The sequence below is a fragment of the Hirundo rustica genome, chromosome 8 (assembly GCF_015227805.2).
Source record: "Hirundo rustica isolate bHirRus1 chromosome 8, bHirRus1.pri.v3, whole genome shotgun sequence".
Taxonomy (NCBI): domain Eukaryota; kingdom Metazoa; phylum Chordata; class Aves; order Passeriformes; family Hirundinidae; genus Hirundo; species Hirundo rustica.
In genome coordinates this window covers 20,893,357-20,914,039 of record NC_053457.1, presented here as the reverse complement: position 1 = coordinate 20,914,039, position 20,683 = coordinate 20,893,357, and the positions used below count along the sequence as shown (strand labels likewise).

General features: G+C 36.1%; 1 protein-coding gene across 6 annotated transcripts in view; it reads right to left on the bottom strand.

Moving 5' to 3' along the window:
* DNTT (DNA nucleotidylexotransferase) overlaps nucleotides 1-20,683 on the bottom strand; it is a 134,269-nt gene that overhangs the window by 80,869 nt on the left and 32,717 nt on the right. For 3 of the 6 annotated variants that reach the window (XM_040071201.1, XM_040071202.1, XM_040071200.1), the window contains exon 3: nucleotides 952-1,031. In XM_040071201.1, coding sequence (XP_039927135.1) covers nucleotides 952-1,031 — 80 coding nt within the window. Of the gene's footprint in view, nucleotides 1-951; nucleotides 1,184-20,683 lie in introns of those variants that run through there. The other 3 variants (XM_040071198.2, XM_040071204.1, XM_040071199.1) reach the window with 1 other exon arrangement.

Below are 20,683 nucleotides of genomic sequence, written 5' to 3'. Positions count from 1 at the left end.
TTGCCTACTTCTGTTCAATACCTGTTTGAATCTTGCTTTACAAATTATCTCACCCTCCCTCCTTCCTCAGACTTTCAACATTGATGGGATTGAAGAAAAGTCTGTGGAAGTAAGCTTTTATAGGGAGGACCCAGTTGTATACTCTCTTTGTACAGATCCAGAGAAATGAGCAATATTTGGCTTTCCTCCAGTTTTTCAGAGGACCTGTATAATGATGCAGCTTTTGGAAAACTGTGTAATGACATAACCAGCACTTATGCAAAGCACTGTTTGGAGGAAGGCTTCCTTCAGAAGGAGTTGGTTCACTGAAACCAGACAAATTTGAATCTGGAGTGTGTTTTCATTCTCAAATGCCACGTCTGTGGTATTTTACTCCTAACATTTTTCTCCAGTGCTCTTCCAGATTGTACCAAAGCATAAGCCATAACTTTGAGACTCACATCAGAGTAAAAAACTTAAACACTATAATACCAGAGATGATGTAGACTAATGTCCCCCTCAACCCATCACAATTTCCATTCCTGCTTATTTAATTTTTTTTTCATTTTTTGAAATTGGCCATTAAATTTAGATTAATCTCAACCTGACTTCAAAGGGGAAATAAACAATGACTGATTCAGATGAGCTAAAGACACAATTTATATGCATACACTTGATAATTGGCAGATTTAACATAAATTAGAAATGCACATTTTAAGAGGGAAAAATTAGAAATTTTGCTGAGTTTTGTGCTTTCCTTGCTTCCTGTCCAGAAGGCAGTAGAAATAAACCACATACTTGGAACAGCCATTGAACTCCTGAAACATATCTATAATGGAAAGAGCCAAGTATATCCACCAAAAACACAGGCAAAAGCTTCAATCACAGGCACTTGCATGACTATACTTATTGAATTCGAATGCTTCAAACAGCATTACTACATGTTATTTCAAAATACAAACATTTTCCTACCTTAGCTCGCTTTCTACTCTGAAACCTTTTCTTCTTCCCAGTTCCATCAAAAACATCCTTCTGGTCATCCCCATCTTCCTCTGCATAATAAAAATGACAAAGTTACTGAATTTTATTTCATAACTACAAGAAAGTTTTGGGGAATATAACCCTTTCTGTCTCTTCCTCTGGGAGATTACAGCTGGAGCTTTGAACCTATCCATGATGCAAGGTAGAGGTGTTTTGACTTCAGTAAAATAGAGGTAATGTGCTTTCTGCCTGGCAACAGCTGTTATTTAATGTCACCACCCATTGAAGTAATCTTCTTGTTTCTCCTCTGAAATCAAAAGCAGGTGCTTCACAAGCAGAAACATCACTCGCTCTCGACCAGCTGGGCCTTCTTCAACAGAAATACTCCAGACAGGTGCAAAAATTCTTTCATTCCTTAAAACAACAATTGCCTGAAAAGACTATCCACGTAATATTCATCAGCCAAATGATCTCAAAATTTCAGCCAGGTCTTCAGCTGATTGAATGGTTCCGTTCTGCCTTTTTGCTTTTAAGCATCCAGTGACCTCCAAACAGATCCAGAGGAGATTATGGAGGCCATTTACCCTTCTCATCTAGAGGAGGGGGTACTGCTCATCGCAGAACTGCCAAATCTTTTTGCCAGTGTCAGGTTGGATCCAGTTCTGTATCTCCCTGAATTTCCATTAGAGCAAGGTGAGCACAAAGAACCAGGTTTACAACATCTGCATAAACTTCAGCACAAATCTACTTCAGTGGTAAATATCCCTATTCCCATGTCAAGCTGGGTTTTAATTTTTAACATAGCAGAGAATTTGGATTTTACCAGTCCTTCACAACACATCAGAAATGTTATATGTTGCAATTCTCATTGCTCACATTCAGGAGGGGAAGCAAGGTGGAAAAATCCCTAAGTCAGGTCTATCAATTATATTTTCAGTTATTTTATCACAGATGGATATACAAACTGAGTTTCAGGAAAATGAGTCAAAACCTGTTGCCTGCAATTATCGCCCTGATTTTAAAATTAAATTGTAAAAGTATTGTTACATTTTCTGAGCCCTATAGCTCTTTCTGCTTCAGCTGTATTATTGCAGATCTAAAGAAATACTTTTCATCAGAATAGAAACTAACCATCAAAAATTAATATAGAGCTTTCAGCTCTGGGGTCTTCCTGAGGCCACGAAAAAAATATATTAAAAATATATACATAGTGCAGTATATGAATTAGACTGGATTAATTTCTTCCCTTGCCTAGGGACAACCCAGAAGCCAAAATATCTATTCCTCTTTTGGACTTATAACATTAAAATTGTCAAAATAAATAATTTCAAGGTTATTTTGAAATTGAGAAATGAGATCTTTTCAGAGGAACTGGAAAATGGACAAGCTGGCTTTAGGAGGCTTAAGCAAAAGAACAGCGGCAAAGAAGAAAAAAAAATAAAAAATTGGGAATGGATCTGGCATTAAGGCTGAGCAATCTGTTTTGGTTGTTTGATGTCTTTTTTCCAGACTACAAATCAACCATCGAACACTGGTCACTCCCCTGTTCATAGCTTTCCTAGGCTTGGTAAAACACTATCTCAATCCCTACAAGGAATAATGCATTGGAGAACAGATTCTTTACATATGTTAAACAAAGTTTTATTTTATGTTATAATTAATTCAGCGCTCTAAAACATGTAAATATAATTTTCCCCAGTGTAGCATCAATATGCTTGGTGCCAGTAAAATCCTTCTGGCATGAATAACAAGTTATTATTCCTTTGTGTTACTGTTATAACTCTTAAGCCAGATTTTCGAGGGTATTGAGGTGCCAAAAAGCCGCAAACAGAGACCTGGTGGGATTTTCAAAATATCTAAGCAACCAAGGCACTCAGCTCCTTTGGAAATCAATTTCTGGCTTTGAACCTAATGCAAAGAGATTTTCTCGAATAAACAGAGTATAACATGAAAAAGTCTCTGCCAATGATGCAATTTTATTAAATGCACTTTCTAAAATTAACAGGATTTCCATATCCCAGATGAGTGAATTACTTACTTTCCTACAATATTATATCATAATATTTTTGACAGTATCACAGAAAGTAGAACACACGTTAGAGAGAAAGCAAATACAGCAGAGAAAAAGCCTGTCTTATTTATGACAATGGAAAAGCACACAGTTATCTGAGTCATGGCAACACCTATGACTCGTGGCCTAAAACCACAGAAACTTGCAGAAATTTTCCATCTCATAACAGTATCATGGAGTTCAGAGTATTTCACATTCCTTGAGGGAAATCTGAACAAACTTTTATGTTCTTGCTATGGATCACTTTTGCACACTATCAAAGGCAAAGATTAAGGATTCAATACAAATACTGATGGCCATTTAAGTAAACATTTTTCATCACTTGTGATGTGGGTGCCAACAACAGCATCCCAAACTCCTCTGAGGCACAGAGTACTGATCAGCTTCAAAGGGAGGTTCTTTGAGAGGAAAAGCGCTGCAAAGTGCAGCTCCTCTGAATTTCAGTATTCACACATGCTTTCACTGCATATTCTTGATTACTGTCAGTCTTTCAGTGCCCTGTTGTCATGTGAGCTGCATTGTAAATATTTTATAAAATACTACTTGTCCATTCATGTAGCTTTCACGAGGAGAACTGTGAAATTTGCTTTTAAAACAGAGCTAAAATCCACTAACCTTCGGAGAATGCATCTCTCAAATACCAACAATAAAAATCAGAGAAGTGATTGGAAGCCTTCTTTTTTTCACATAGGCTTAACAGTATCTCATGCAGTATTGTTTCACAATGATTAATTTTCCTTAGCTTTTTCATTTAGTAACTTTTCTTCAGTAATTCAGTATTTTCAAATGAACCAATTCATGGAAAATTTTTAATGCTTCTTACATTTGTTTTTGTCTAGATATTCCCATTACTATTCTTCTGTTTGAATTCTGGCTTTCTTTGTCACTTATGCCTGTTCTACCAATCTCTCAGTACCCAAAAACCGTAAAGCAGGTGTTTTTCCTGGTTTAAAAATTAATTCTCCTAAATTCCTTTTTACAGTCTTGAGCTGCAGCTGGGGAGATTCAGGTTAGACATTAGGAGGAATTTCCACACAGAAAGGGTGATTAGGCATAGGAATGATTGCACAGGGCGGTGGTGGAGTCCCTGGAGGTGTTTAAGGAACTTGGTGTCGTGTCTGGTTGACAGGGTGGTGTTCAGTCAAAGGTGAGACTCAAAGTCAGGTATTTTCCAAGCTAATTGATTCTGTAATATTTTTATTCTTTGAAGCACTAGAATATTTTTAGGGGGCAGTTCTGAGGTATAGGTGCTTGAATTATTCCCATCAAAGATGATAAACTCCATAAGACATAAGAAGGCATATCACCAAGAATTTTTAAAAACTTATTAAATGATGGTATCCATACTCACTTGGTTGCATGATGCTATTTAGCATATAAAGTTAAGTCAACTTAGAGAGGACAAAAAATTTTGTAGCTGTTGTCATAAAATGTACAGTATTTCTGATATATATGGTCAAAAAAGCTGGGGGGGGGGGGGTTTGTGTGGTTTTTGTTGTTGTTGTTGTTTTGGGGTGTTTGTTTTGTGGGGTGGTTTTTGGGGGGTTTTTGGGGTTTTTTTTTTCCTACCTAATTAAAAATGAAAATCTGAATAAAAAGAATTTATTTGGCAACGTCTCTCAAGTCATACCGAGACCTAACAGCTAGTTTAATTTATTGCATACACAGATATTCTAGAAAGGTTTTTTTCCTGAGCCCTTTCTGAAGAAACTCAGGAAGAGCATTATCGTAATTCTGAATAATTGAATAGAGCAAGAGGGTTCTTCCTTACAGCATAAGGAAAAAGTAATTGGTGACAATTCCTAGCAGGAGCCATTTCCTACTCACATCAACATGCCTATATTCCCTGGAAACTATTATTTTCACTCATCCTTCAGTCTCTCTGTTCAGTAACAAGGTTTACAATTGCCCTCTTTAGTAACTCTGTGTACGATAGTTGCTTCTCCTTGTTGTGATTATTATTGGGCTATTCTTTGATTTTTGTGCTGGTACATCAATGGTTTTCTGTATACTTTAGTCTCATGAGAGCCTTGTGAACCTTTAGCAAAAAGCAGAGACATATCTGCATAATCCCATCAATATACATGGCCAGGCAGCTCCTTTGACAGTTACACATCTCCTCCAAGCATAGCTTACAAAGGTAAATCTGCCTGAATTTTGAGCAGCATTTATTTAGCTGGCCTCATTTATTTCACTGCTAATATTAAAGACATTTCCAGTAACTAAGAAATACCAAGCAACCCTCCAGAGATGAGGAGCTACACAAACAGAGTGGCACAGTCTAAATTTAGGCAGTTGTAAATATTATTTGTGTCAACAATGACTCAATAACATTTCTGTGAACATTTCAGAAAATTCTTATATAACTGTATAATAATAGAAATAAACACAAATTATAATAAAATTATAACGCTGTTATAATAACAATTCTTATCATTCTTTATCTCTAAAGAATATTTATGTCCTCTTCTGGGCACTGCAAGTAAAACATCTAAATTGTTCATTTGTCTTCTTTTAATTAGTTGTTATAATATTTTCTAGGTGGTAGAATTGAGGAACCTTGCAGTGACTGCAGCATTTCCAGACTTAAATTACAGAACATAACAGCAGTATGAGTGAGATTTATGCCTTGGACAGGTAGTAAAGCACAATGCATTTAATAAAGATAGATGTACCTAAGCCAAAATAATGAAAACTGGGAAAATACTATTGCCATGATTCATAGAAACCTTTCAACTGTACGTTCAATTCTGAGTAGTGCAGGAAAGTTCCCGCACCATCAAGCTGAGCACACAATCTGACCAAGTAATATAAAAGAGAGAAGAAAGTAATAATAAGTACCATAGATAATGTTGTTCCAAAGGGAAGAAAAACTTATGAATAACATCATACAAAATGACCCCTTCTTAAGAGTTTATGCAAGTCAAACTAAGAGAAATTTTGTCTCAGTTTTTGGCTATTGAGCACAAGCAACAGGTGATACCTAACGGGGTGAGTCCTGACACACTCCACTGAAATAAGCCGTTGGAAAAAGTCAGAGCCAGCACCAGAGAAACTGAAGGAATTGCTGATGAGGATTAGACACATCTTTGTGCTATCTACTGAGAGAAAACAAAGCAGATGTTCATCCAAATGATGTGTTGTGAATTTTGCAGGTGAAGGAAAAATCAATTAGAAGCCTTTTTTTATTCTAGAAATTTGAACTGAAGGAGACTAAAAAGCAGAGTGGAATGGAGCAGAATTCTCACCTTTTTAATTTACTGAGGTGCAGTATTCCACTAATGCAGAACTAATTACAGCAGAAGTAACCTAGCTGGGTAATTAATTCATAGCAGAAAATTTTAGCATCAGGCAGCAGGATTTTTTTAACACAAAACAGCTCTTGACACAGTTTCCACAAAAAACACACTTTCCATTTCTTACTGACTTCACCTAATAATTTGGCAGCTGCCTGGACTATCACAAAATACTTGGACTGTTTTTCTTTTGCAGTGTGGATTTGATGGTTCTAACTTTAACTACAATAAAGGTTAATTTATTTCCAACTGCATAAAAAATTATTTCTCCAAGCTATGAGCAATTCTTTTTCCAGGCTATCTCAAAGTTTGCTTCCATTGTTTCATCTTGCAGAAAACTCAATAATACTAAGTCAATTCAAAGTTGAAATAACCCCTAGAAACTGTGCCCCAGTGTAGCACTGCATGTTTTCTTAGCCGTGAACACGTGTTGGCCAATCTTTATTAAAAAAAGCACTGTCGGTAGATCATTTTTGAAAAGGCAACCCTTAGAGTCATCTTTCCAACTCCTTAAACGATAGGTGCAAATCTCATGCCATTATTTTATGATCCACACCTGCTTATTAGAAAATTCCATCACAAGCTTTGACACATTTTTTATCCTTTTCAAAGACACAGAGTACAATTGCATCTAACTGAGGTCTTTACCTTATGAGCTTTGCTGCTCTTCCCTGTGTTTTCTGCTGCAGAGAGGATTCATTTAAAGAAATGGAAGTTAATTTTCTTCTGCGTAAAAAGTCAGACTCAATAGACTATCACATAAAACTATTAATCAAGCTGATAATTCAATATTAAATGACAAATCTAAAAAATACAACATGATAAAAAATTTCACCAGAAAACTTTAATGTCTTTCTTCCCATAAGGTTTTCCTATATCTTTCTGCTTTTCTGCTCCTGTGCTAAACTAATTATTATTTTGTATTATGAAGAAAGAAAATATAAATCAGGTAAACATATTTGAAAATGTTACTGTTACAATTTACTCAAAAATTTACTAAAGATACAGGCTATTTTTAGTCACTTTGCACTTTGTGATGTTATTAAGGACACAATTCAATATCATTTTCTTTTGCTGTCAGCAGATCATTACGAAGTTTACAATGCACTAGAATTCAAAATATCATCCATACAAACATGAAAAACAAAACATGGGCTAAGTTTGTCTGTGCAACCGTGTTATTTTACAAAGACGTAAAATCAGGACAAGTTAGAGAAGACAAAGGCCTAAATCCTGAGACTATGCTGTGGTTATGGACAGCAGGTACCAGTAGATCCCAAAATTATTATATAGCCAAGAAATAATATTTTGACAAGTACATACATGTTTTCAAAAAACAGTCAGCTCATTTCCTGATAATCTGGACTGCTCTTCTACAAGCTTGAGTCAAACACCAGAGAAGTCACACCAACCTATCACTCAAGCTTCCACTGTCCAAACCAAATGACTAAAATAGGAGAACTTGGAGATAATATCCTGTAAATATTTCAACCAAACCACCAAGTTACATAGATGAGGCTCTAAGGAAAATAGTGCTTTTTTTCTCTTATGGCCTTACCCAACAGTCTGTGCTCTACACACTCACCACAGTGAGCATCTCAACATAACATGCACAGATACTGTACAATAACCTTCAAAGAACAAGGAATTCCTAACAAAGTACACAGACTTCAGCTTTGGCAGCTGTGGGTGAATGTATATCAAAATCATGTCAAGAAGGCTGTGGAGGAAGAAACTCAATACTACTGAGCTACTAAAATAATGATATAAGATGTAGTCATGCTTTTTAATGTATGGGAAAGTAATCCAAGATGTCTCTTCTGAGTAATGAAATTTTATGTAAACAAAATGGGACATGATATAGAAACTGTATCCACAAGTTAAATTAAAGAATTGTATGGGGTGGTTTTATGCATGTAAGTATCATACTCACTGAACTATGCAGTTAACACTGATAAAATTATATTTTACTAACAGTATGGGTTTGTGCCTACAGAAAATCTGATCCTTCCATTATCTTGTGTAGGCATCTAATAAAGTACAAAATGTGCCATATTGCACAACTTCCAGAGGGAAAAATCCATGTATATTTTCATACTTCAGTAAATCCAGAAAATTCTTTGTCACAAGTAATTATACGTACAGTATATCTTTCCTTTTATACAGACCCAGTGGCTTTCTGGCTCCTTATTTCCCTGCACACAGATTACGTGAGATAAAATGTCTTCCTGATCCCTTCCTACACATTGTACAAGTGTTAAAAACAAGGAAGGAGGGTGGGATGGGGACGCACACGTGACAAGGGACAAAGAGGGCACACAACTGTGGGCAATTGTGTTCAGCTTAGATGGCTGGAAAAAAAGGGATTCAGAACAACTTTTCAAGAGCCATTACTGTTCTGGTTGTAAGCAGCATAGGGAAAGGAACCCAACAGAAATATTCCTTGATGGATAATGGCAAAGGGGGGGTTAAATAAACCACCTAAATAAGACTGTAATAGTGGATGGTTCTAAAAGAGAATAAAAGCAAACTCACATTTGGGGGAGAAGATTCTAGAGGAAGTAATACTCTTCACTTTTAGCAACCATTTAGACATATTCTCGTCACTGCTCACTGGTCACAATCATGAGACAACAAAACACCAACCCGGCAGCCTTTGTGATATGACAGGAGGCATCGCACATGCTCCCTCTGCTTCACGGCAAACCACAACAGGATCACCTCATGTCACCTCCACAGCTGCACGACCCACAACAGGTCACAGCACAACCAGGGCAAGCGAGCAGCAGTACACCACAAAGGGGTAAAGATGAGGGGAGGAAATTAAGGAAAACTCTTTCAAACTACTAAACAGGAAAGAAGCAACAACTGGCAATACTTCTTCAGGCCAGTTCTACTTTATGTACTTGCATTCATAATGTGTTCTCAAAGCTATGTTACACAGCTTGGCACAGGAATATAGCACATTCAGTGAGTAAAACCATTAGGAAAATGAGGGAAAAGTAAACTTGTAAAATAAAACTACTAAAAACACAGTACACAACAGATGGAGTCACAATTTGCTACTACCTCGTCACTCACAGTACTGTACATTTGACATCAAAACTGACAACTCACCCTCTCTCCAAAATGTCTGAGCCAAAAGAAGTCAACTGCTGCACCTGACTCTGTAAACTATTCAGGAAAATTTGAAAAATTTTTCCCTTGCAAGGCCTGAGCAAAATGAGTTTAACAGATCCAACTGAGAAGGCATTTCATATATAGTAGGGCCAGTCACTTTATGAATTACTTTTTAGAAAGGATGTGGAGCCTCCTCAATTATCCCCAGAGCAAGCAAGAAAGATTTTAGCAATGCATCAAAACAATGATCACTCAGGTTCTTTTGTTGTCAAGTTTGAGACTATTTTTTCCTTACAGCAATTACTGCAGGTTTGTCCTGTCACTGTATTTCCCAAGAAACCACATTTAATTGACATCTATTTAAATGGCTACATTAAACATACTCAACCTTCTTAAGGTTGCTTCAGTATTACAAATAAACTGGACACACCTGAACAGTTATATATCATTTTGCACCCTAATTCATGTTGGATATGCCTGAAAAGTATGCAATACTATTCCCTCCCTCACATTTCAAAACAGGCACATATGTAAGCTTAAGCAGTGTACTTGGTGCTCTTCAGACACTTTCTTTTCATAAGGGACTAGAAGCTCCAAACTCGTCCATCTTCCATTTATATCACTGTTTTTCAATCTTTTTCAGCTGTGTGACAAAAGATATCCATATTAACAATTAGGTTAGGATAATCATTAGGTTCAAAAAAAACAAAGCTCATTTGTCTGTCTTTTAGACTAAGCCTAGAAATGAGAAAACTGATTGAGCAAGGGTCTGAAAACTGTGCTTGGATTTGGCTAACAGGAATCATTTTTGAACATTAATGAACAAGATAAATCTTTAGAGCTCCTAGTTCACTAGCACTAAGCATTGAATTCAATAGGATCTCATGGCCTAAAAGTCCTACAGAGCCAGCAACTTCAGACACATGGACAATGTTAGGGTAGCAGGGGTCAGGATTGCCAGGGTTAGATATCCATGTTACCCAATGGGTTTAATGATCAATTAATTCCTGGTCAAGTAAAGAAACCTTCCTGCTCATATTGGGGTGTGAGGAGGCAACAGCTGTGTCTGGACTGACAGTGTCCAACCCACTGGAGTCAGACCTGACTCAGAAGCAGCCACCTGGCTTGGTTTTGTGGTCATACAAGAAATATTTTCCCTCTGCAGAACTCTCAGCCAAGCTTTTGTACCTCATTTCTTTTTAATCTTCTCTCTTTATGCTGTAAAGTGATCATGCAAGGGCCCTAATTAAATATAGTTATTGGGCAAATTAGTGAATTCATGTGGGCAAGTACTTTATACTGAATGCAGAGAAGCACATGGAGTAGGGGTGTGAGCAGGTAAAGAAAGTGAGTTTGGTTCATTTGGTGAGCAATTGTTGAAGGAAATATGTGTTTGATTGGAAAAGGGAGGACACTGACCATTCTCTATGATTAAAAGTGTTCATTCAACCAAAAATGAAACTCCTGGTAGCAATTATCCAAAAAATAACCCATATTCAGCTTAGGCTGAAAAATGTGTTTCACTTGATGGGAAGCCAGGCAATATAATGCAATTTCAAAGTACTTATTATCCTAATTTCTTATTTTATTTTTAAGTTTAGGGTTATTTTTATATTTAAAATATAATTTTTGAATGAGAAGTAAAAAAAAAAAAAAAAAAAGTCACTTTATACTGTTCGTTACATTTACTAGTTTACATAAGTTCTGTAAACACTGAGTTCTATATGAGCATAAGCAAAATCAATCCCAGAGCAATCAGTTTAATATCCTATGTGTTAGATCTCTGGCTTTTGTTAGATTTTGGTAACAGAACCAAACAGCGTTTGGGGTGGGGATTGGCTATGGTTTGGGTTTTTTGTTGTTTTTTTTTAATATATGTTCTTGTTTAAATAAGTTACAAGAATTCCTTTAACTATGATCTTGGTTTTTAATAGCCATATTTTGACACATCAGGACAAGCCTTAATGAGATATACTCAGATATATTTAGACTGATATGATGCAGTATGCAGCTATCTTGATATATTCAAGCTCTCACCAGAAATACATGGCAAATGTGACCCATTCACCTTCATCAATTTCTGTGCAGATGCATTGGTGGCAAATTTTCAAACACTGGAAACTCTTTATCAAAACTGAATATTTTTATGAAGTATTTTCTTTACCTCAATCACAGTCACAGTGTATAAAACAGGTGGGTTTTTACATCAAGCCACATTTGTTATGCAAAAGGTCACACTCAATAATGACTGTTAGTCACTTGCAACCTTAACACCTACGAATTTTCTAATCTATTTGAAGACTTCATGGAAAAGAGGACAAAGACGAGTGCTCAGATTTCTACACTGAGTAGAAATCATTTCATTTTCATTCCTTGTTTAAGGACAGCTTCTGGATTATTTCTGCTTCAGCTAGTATGACTGAAACCTGAATAGACAGCAAGGAAAACTTATGTTTCAATAAGAGACTCATCTAAAGTTTTCAGAAGGCTAAATAAGTAAACAAGTGTTCAGTAGGATCTAGGGAAGAGTGGTGCCCTTTACAACTGGTGCAGAAGAAATGTGCTTTTAACTTGCATACTGGTGCATTCACACATATACACTTTTCACTTCTATGAATGTTAAGAACATTTTGTCTGTGTTGGGTAGGTCAACTGCTCAAAGTTGAAAACATTTATCATTCAGTTGGTACAGCTTTATTGGAGCCAGTAGTCGTATATCAACAGAGATTCAGGACAGTGACTTTTCCCAAGGGATTCAGGGAGTACTTTAACCAGAGGCACATTTTCCTGCTATCCAGCTGCTTATTGCTATAACATCCAGGAGAGCACATTATAACATAATACTTTGAATAATGGTTGAATATGATACATGCCTTTTTAAGACATGACAAGTCTAGACTCACTGCACATGACCCTTATGACCCTTCACATAAACTTTGGTTCTATCCATAGAGGTTTAATTTCTTTCTTCGTGGGATTTGTTCTAAATATACATTCTTCTAACCTAATCTCATAAATTTAATGGAAAGTTGTAAGTGAATAATACTGTCCATAAAATGGAAATTAATCATTTTTTAAAGCCAGATTCCAATGTTATGTCCAGCAATATTTTATCCAGAAATATTGAACAGTAAACTGAAATGGAGAAAGAATTTTTCACTGAACTATTTAATTACTTCAACACAAAGGGATGATATCTACATGAGGACAATTCTGTGCTAAGAGCAGCTCAGCTAAAATTCCTGTTCTTGTGATCACTGCTTTTGCTGGGGAAGGGAAGGAAAGTCAAATACTCAAATAGTTCACCTGAGAAAGGAGTGGTAACTACTGCTCCAGACTGAGAACACATTCCTTGTTTCCTCTAAACAGAAACTTATTTCAAGAAAAAGTAATCCTTTAAAAAAAAAAAAAAAAAAAAAAAAAAAAAAAACCACAAAAAACTATTATCTCTGGCTCATTAAGACAAACTTCACTATTTTTGGCCACTTTCAGAGATAGTTTGACAGAGACAAAGGTATTGTTTCCAGTTATGTTGACACACTTATTGAACTTGGCTTACTAAAGCATAAAAGCATACATAAAAAGTCTGTGTTGGATATCACTTATTCCCAAATGTCTAACTCAGAAATCATTGTTTAATCAATCCAAAGGGGAGAGAAAATCCATTAGGCTTACAATCAATGACTGTAGATCATCTTCAAACAAAGTCTTCACTGAAGAGCTCATTTCAAACTGAGCAAACATTAAGCCCTGAAGTTATATAATCAGCAAACATCTATTCACCAGAAAGTGTATCAAAGGCACGGGACTTGGGATATCATAACACAGCTTCTGTTTACAAGGTGCTGTATGCTCGTGGGGAATATCAGCCCTGGCAGACAAAAAGGAAAGTGAAACTTTAACTATTTTCTCCCTTTCATAAGCTGCTCACAATAAAAATTTAAAAATATTTTCTAGAGTTAATATAATATTTTGCTTTTGAATGTTCAGTGAGAAGCTGATGCACACTAGTACAGCAAAAATTCTGAATTCATTGTATTTTCACTGCTGACAAATAGGGGAATATTAAGAATTTTGTCCAACTTCATTAATTAATATTTACTTAAATTGTGTGAATAGCATTTAACAAGAACACAGAGATTCCCAAATAAAAGGCAAAGTATAGCATTTTCTTTCCAAAGCATGGCTTTACTCTACTGCCTTGCACACAAAAATTGCCAGGATAAACTAATAGTCAACTGTCATGTTAAGCCCCCTGATACCAAGTGTCAGTTATCAAAAAAAAAATAAAATATCCTGTATCTTGTCATTAATCTGCACTGGGTTTTATCCACAGATCTCAAAACAAGCCAATGAGCTGCCAAACCTGACAGCTGCAAATGTCTCCTGCATGAAAGTGCACTGTGGGCTAGATTCCTATCTCAGTTGCAGCAGTAACAATAAAAAGTCCTTTTGTAAACAACACAAATATGAAAGAAGCACATCAATTATCTGTGGTAAAATTACAGGTAGAACTTGCATGAATATGGGAAAGAAAATCAAACAGTAATTTTGTATGTATAAATATTCCGAATTTAACTCTTAATAAATTAACCATCCAGTCAAATAAACAAAGAAACTATTCCAAGCAACAACACCAAAACAACCTTGCATTTTAAAAAACTATTTATATTGGCTCTGCATCAGTAAGACATTTGCTACTTGATTTTATGCATACATGGGGTGAAAATTATTTTAAGTCTAAAGAACTGCCAAACTCTTCTTTTAGGATATTACTTTTCACTGTCAACAGGAGGTCAACTGCCTTGCATTCGATCTCCTTTCTCTGTTCCTAAACTCTAGGATTCAATGCAGTTAAATACTCCCCCTTATGGGCTGCTAAAACATGACATTATAATGCTTTGTATTTCTCTTTACTAAATGCTACCACCTCCTACATGTGCTGTATATATAGCAAAAGAGTTAAGATAGGTCTAGGGTATTACAAACCAGTGAAATGAAACAATCTCTCTAAGACTGTGATAGCAGATTTTTGCAACTGTGGATTGCCATCCATTCTTCTGCTTTGAAAGGTGTTTATTGTCGTTTTTAAATTTCAGAATAAATATATAGAATAAATATACAGGAAGAGAATTTATTATATCAGGATTTGCTGACTAGTGTTTTGTTCCTGTTGGAATTTACCCCAGACAATAAATACATCTAAGCATTGTAGTCAGGAGATTTGCCACTGCAGTGACTTATTTGAAATCATATTTGTTAATCCTGTAAGAACCAAATGTAGAACAGTGGAATGAAATCTAACTAAAATTATATTCACTATGTTTTCCTGAAGAAGTGGGGAAAAGCTGTACAGTGTTTGTATGTGGCCACTGGCACCTACTCTCTGTACATTTTGTGAGAATTATTTTCACCTCCAAGTTCACTACTCATTCTTCAAATCAAACAATCTATTTCAAAATGGATTTGCAACTTCATTGTGTTAATCTTTTAGAAGAAAGCTTTACTAGTTAGACCTTATATAAGATCTGCTGCCCTAGATTAAAATCTATCCAACTTAAAATGCCTTTCACCATTCAGAAAGCCTTTCCTGGTTTCTGTTTTCACCCTGTTACTGACTGAAAACACACAAGGTCTCTCACCTGCTATAACTGACTGTAATAGCTTATTCCTTGGTGCAGTTTGTGTTAGTACACCTTCCCTGTTCTACTATGTCCTCATCATGAGGAAAGGAAAGTGTGTTGATATTTTTAATCTGAAATGTTATTCAAAGGGTAATATGTATAGTTATCATCAATCCTCTTCACTTCTCTGTAACACTAACTCATCTTCTCAAAATGCACTGAAAAAACATTAATTAACAGTGATAAAATTTTTCTTCCTTTATGCAGTGTCAGTCCAGCAAAGTTCTCTGTTCTCTTGCAAAGTCTCCAGAATTCAGCTGGTAACTTCAAAGAACAGCAAGCACTAACTTCTCTCAGAAGATCCTAAAACATTAAGCAAAGCACATTAAAGATTAAGATCCTCTAGAAATAAACAGCACTTCATTTGATTCAAGTTCTTCTCCCTGAACTTTAACTGAGTGGTCCTGGGGTCAATCTAATAAAACAATTCACTAAAAGCCATCCTTTCAGAAAGTGCTTTTATCTTTGCTTATTCCATTTATAAAAATGAATGGATTTATCTGCAATGGATTTGCAATTTAGATATATAAACAAAATAATCAGATTAAAAATTTTCTGCAGCATATTCTGTGGGACTTAATGCAAAAAAAATGTTTAAAATATTTATTAGAAAATTTAAAGTGTACAAAAAAATACAAAGGATAAAATCAACCAGGAAACTTGGTAAAATCCTACTAAAATCCCCTCACAAAAAATCAAGCTTCAACACTGAAACTCCATATAACATTTGACAAATAGTTCCCAATACTATTTTCATCTCCTCTGTGAACAAAGGGGGTGGTGTCACCTCTATTCAAGAAGTTTCCTTGATTTTGCTTTTCAAGTTTCCAAATAATGTTAAATCCAAAATTCAAAGTTCCTCTATTAGGCAAAAATTTTACAAGTCTTAAAGGAGGTGATGACTTCTGAAAGAGGGAAAGTCATTCAACATTTCTCCTGTATTCTACTATTATGAAGCTATCAAATAGCACTGAAATTCTGAAATATGAAATGTTAAATTTCAACTTTGCTCTTTCTGAGACTGATTGTATTTGAATAAAATTTTCTTTTGTAAGGCAGATGTTCTAGGATTCTTCTATATGCAGTTGCACAAAATACTTTTGAGGCTTTAAAACTGGAGCTCATAGTGGGAGCTAATTGTAAATGTATTTTCTTACAAGTTGTAGGGCATACAGGAAAGGATGAGTTTGTTAGAGAATTAAACACCATAAATATGAAAGCTCTGTCTTTCAGACAGGGTGAACAGACACAGAAAGCTGCTTTTCCACAACAGAATCACCTTGTTTTTGAGGTGTTTCTAATCTTTCAGGAAGTGGGGAAACAGCCCATTCCCATAGGCAGTTTGTATTCTAAAAGCAGACAAATTGACAGAAACTCGGGGGAAAAAAATAGGAGCATGGAAGGCAATTCTTATGAATTATTATATTGGCTCACACCAAACAGAGGGTTCTGGTCATTTTTTCAGTCTGATTTGTATCAGTAACAAGGTGAAAGCCAGTCTTTCACAGACACAGCCAAAGTTGGTGACCTTATCCCGCCTCAGATATTCCTCACCTTCCTAGAGATTCTTAACCACACTTGTTCAGGAGAGGTGTTTAAGTCTATTTACTTTGACAAGCTCTTCGATTTCCTGGGATACAAATAAAAAAATCTGAAGGAGACTGATCTAAGCAAACTCTCACAAAAAAAATATTACATTCTTTCTGGCCTTTCTCTCCTGCTGTTCTACTCTTACAGAAAGTGTTGACTCACAGGGGTTTAAATGCTGTGAGAAACAGCAAGAGTTAAGAGAGTGAGTGCAATTCATCTATAAGAACAAAAAGGAAAATGAAAACAATTATTTAGAGTATCATGAAGTTCCTGAGTTCAGTCCATCCAGAGCAGAACCTCAGTTCTAGAGATACTTAAATCTTTCAATACTTCAATTCAAGCTTCCTTTTGGATCTGCCATTATTTATGAAGTCTTGATAGATAAAGTTAGGGGGAAAAAGAGGTGAGCAAGATCCTCAGTAAAAAAATAAATTATTTAATGGGTCAGTGATGGTGAGTCTTTCCAGGTATCTTCCAAGTAACCCGAAGATTATTTGATAGTTATTGTCCCCTACATGTTATTGAGCCTACTTTAACACCAGAAAGAAAGACCTGACTGGAGCTGATGTCAGCACCCTGTAAATGGTCAGTAGAAATCCAAAAGCTGGACTGGCCAGTGAAGCAGCCCTGATGGCATCGTGTCAGTGATGCAACAGGGACCCTGGATCAGAGCACCTGCAGCACACGCTGTGACAGAACGTTAATCTAAACAATAAAATCGTTCCTGTGCCTGAAATTCCAACTAAAGGTCAGTTGCCCTAGTCAACAGGAAAGAGTGGAGATGAATACAGTTAAAAACAATTTTACCAGGACATTTAATAACTTCTAATCTGTTACAAGCTATAGGCCATTCCAATTCATTTTGCTGATACAGATGTATCAGGGCCAGTGCAATTTCCCATAGCTTTTGCACTCATTTGTGCCAATCACATATAGAGCACAGCATATGGAGCCTTATGAACTGGGGCACAGCTAACCAAGAGGAGAGAATTGCCAGAGGATTCAATTGTCTGCTGTAGTGTGCCAACAATGGAGAGATGCAAAGCTGCAAGCAAAAATAATAGTTCATACTCTGGACAGTGGAAAAGAGGTGACAAATGAGGCATGGGATGTTATGCAGAACATGTACGTTCCCAAGTATGAAAGTCATCACTGCGTCATCTGATTTGTAACTTCTGGCCTCAGTGGATAACCATAACACCGTCAAATCTCATTGCTTTGAAGGTCAGTGGTGAGGTTTTTATCAGCCTGACATTTATTGTCAACTTCTTTTTTTAAAGTTCTCATTTCATTTTAATAACAAAAGAACAAGGACATGAAGGTTATGCGTAAAAAACTCCCACTGACTTTTCATAAAATACTTGAATCTAAATAGACTTGAATTTATCAGGAATTACAATGCTTTATTCACATCATAGCTCCAATCAACTTTTGAAAACAGGCATGGAATTCTAAGGTAGAACTGCTTTTGAGGTGTTCAAAAACTGAAAACAAGGATAAGAAAAACATTATACAAGAGTGCAAATTTTTGTTTGATTTCTTCTCTTTCTCACTTCCTATGGTTGATGGTTCACTTCTCTAGAAGTGGAGTTAATATTCACCAGTTCTAGAGAAGAGAACATTTCTAGAGAAATTAAGCCTTCATTGCTGAGGGAAAACAAGAAGCTTCCATTTCTACTACTCTTCAGTTTGTTGTCTTGCAAATGCAGATTTGCCCAAGGCAGTGCATGGAAAAACAAATTAAGGGGAAATCTGCTTAAAACCATAATTAAGACACTTACTATCCACCCAAATAGTAGCTTATCCTCCTTTATAGTGTCTGATAAAACAGCAGTGTTAAATACACCAACATTAGGTAAATAATTTATACTGTAAACCGGAGTGGAAATTTTACAATAAAAACTCCTCTTGCAAATGCAGTTTAGCCTGTGGTTTTTTTATTGTCCACATTGCTTCAAAGTATATTCATCATTTGAGATATATCATTCCCATGACAGTGGGATCACAGGAAATCATGGTATAACAAAGCTAGACCAAACAGACAGAATGTCAGCAGTGTCAAACTAGCAAATATATCATTTAACCAGAGATCAAAAGAGAAAATCTGAAGGTCAGAAATGCAATATTTATAATGCTGTCAGTAGATGGATGCATACCACACGCCTCATATCCAGACCCCTAAAAAGCTTATCAGAGGAATGTTTACAAGGCACAAGAGATGGGGGATACTCCAGTATCACTTTAGTTTCCAATATGAATGAATACTGAGGCAAACATTTCCTAGTACATTCACCAAGAACAGCAAAAAATCTTGAGATACACCTTAATGGTACAAACATAAGCAGCAGTCAATTACTACCCTCATTCCCACTAATTCCACTTGGTACAACAAAATCCCCCCCAGCATGTTCCCAATAGGCAACATATTTCCTTGGAAAGAAACCAACAGGATTAGGATGGTTGCTAGCTTCAGAAAAGATGAGAGAATAAACAGAAACAACTTTGTATTGTCACTGATTCAAACAAGGCACTTTGGCACCATGCAAAGAAAATACCCTGTGAGAAAATTCATGATTTCTCTCGAGTAGCCCTGTGACAATGGAACTGGAGATGCTAAAGGTATGGGAGGAAGGTTGACAAAAGTTCACAAGAAAAGTGAAAAGAGAATTGACATAAATACACCAAACTCTGGCTTTATGCAGCATATAACAATAAAGACTCCTCCACATTCAGTATGGGAAGCAACCCATCATTGAGTGTTTGCTCCTTCCCTATCTCTCCTGTAATCATGACAGCATTTAACCTAGATGTAATTTCACTTAATACCATGGTGATAGATGTTCAACATTACCATTACCTAAATGATAAACAAAACCAAGCTAATAAAAGCATCTAGAATAAAAGGTTATGAAATTACTGTGTTTAAGTTTTGTGAGTCAAATTGTGAGAAAAATTCAAAAGTAGCTTGTCATTTTCTTCTTGATAGGTTTTTCATTTACAATTTATTAATATAAACATAGTATCTCTTGAAATATCTTTTTGATATCTCCCTAAATACAGTCAGAATTTTTAGAAAAATATATCTCAGCTTTCAAGGTCTTTCTTATTGAGATTTTATCATATTCTCTGTTGACTGTCAAATAAACTCTGCTCATTAAATTTTATCTATGTCAGCAGTCTAAGGACAGAAGACATGTAAAAGCCCTATTTATGAATCCAAAATCTTGAGAAATATTCTCTATTTATACAGCTTGTCTCCTTTCTCCTTTTCTTTACTTTTTGTACCCATCCACTTCTAAAACCCTCTCCCTTTGTCAATCTCTTCAATTCTCTACCTTCTATCTATTTCTCAATCTAAGCTCCCATTTCTCTTTGGAATTCCTCCTTTATTTAACAGGCTCAGTGCTTTATTTCCCCAACTTCATTTGCAGGGATCTGCTGACTGGAAGTGGAGAGGAGGTCTGCTTGGTCCAAACAATATCTGGATGCTGGCCAGCTGACACAGACGCTCCACCCCATCCCCCTTGAATAGTGAATAGCAAGCTTCCCTGAACCCTTTCGTCCTCCCAAAACAATCACTTGCTCCCTTCCTTCCACATGCTGTCTTTGTGACAATAAACAACAAGTACCTTGCCCAAACAACATTAAATTGCAGGTTCTGTTCTCAGACTCTCCCTCCTTTCTGTAACCTTTAGCCAGTTTCCCTCAGACCTCCTTCTATCCTACAGAAAGGTCCCCCCAGTGTCCCATTGCCCCCCATCCAGTTATTTATCCTGTCCAGGTTTATCTCAGTTGTTCTAAATAAGTAGGAGAACAGAAGTTCTGATCTTTAAGAATTCACCTGGTATAAGTTTTTGAAGGAAACCTGCATGTCAGAACCACAGACACACTATAATGCAGTACTATAACATGCCATGGCACTGCACTATACAATATATATGCAGCAACAGGATCAGCTTTGC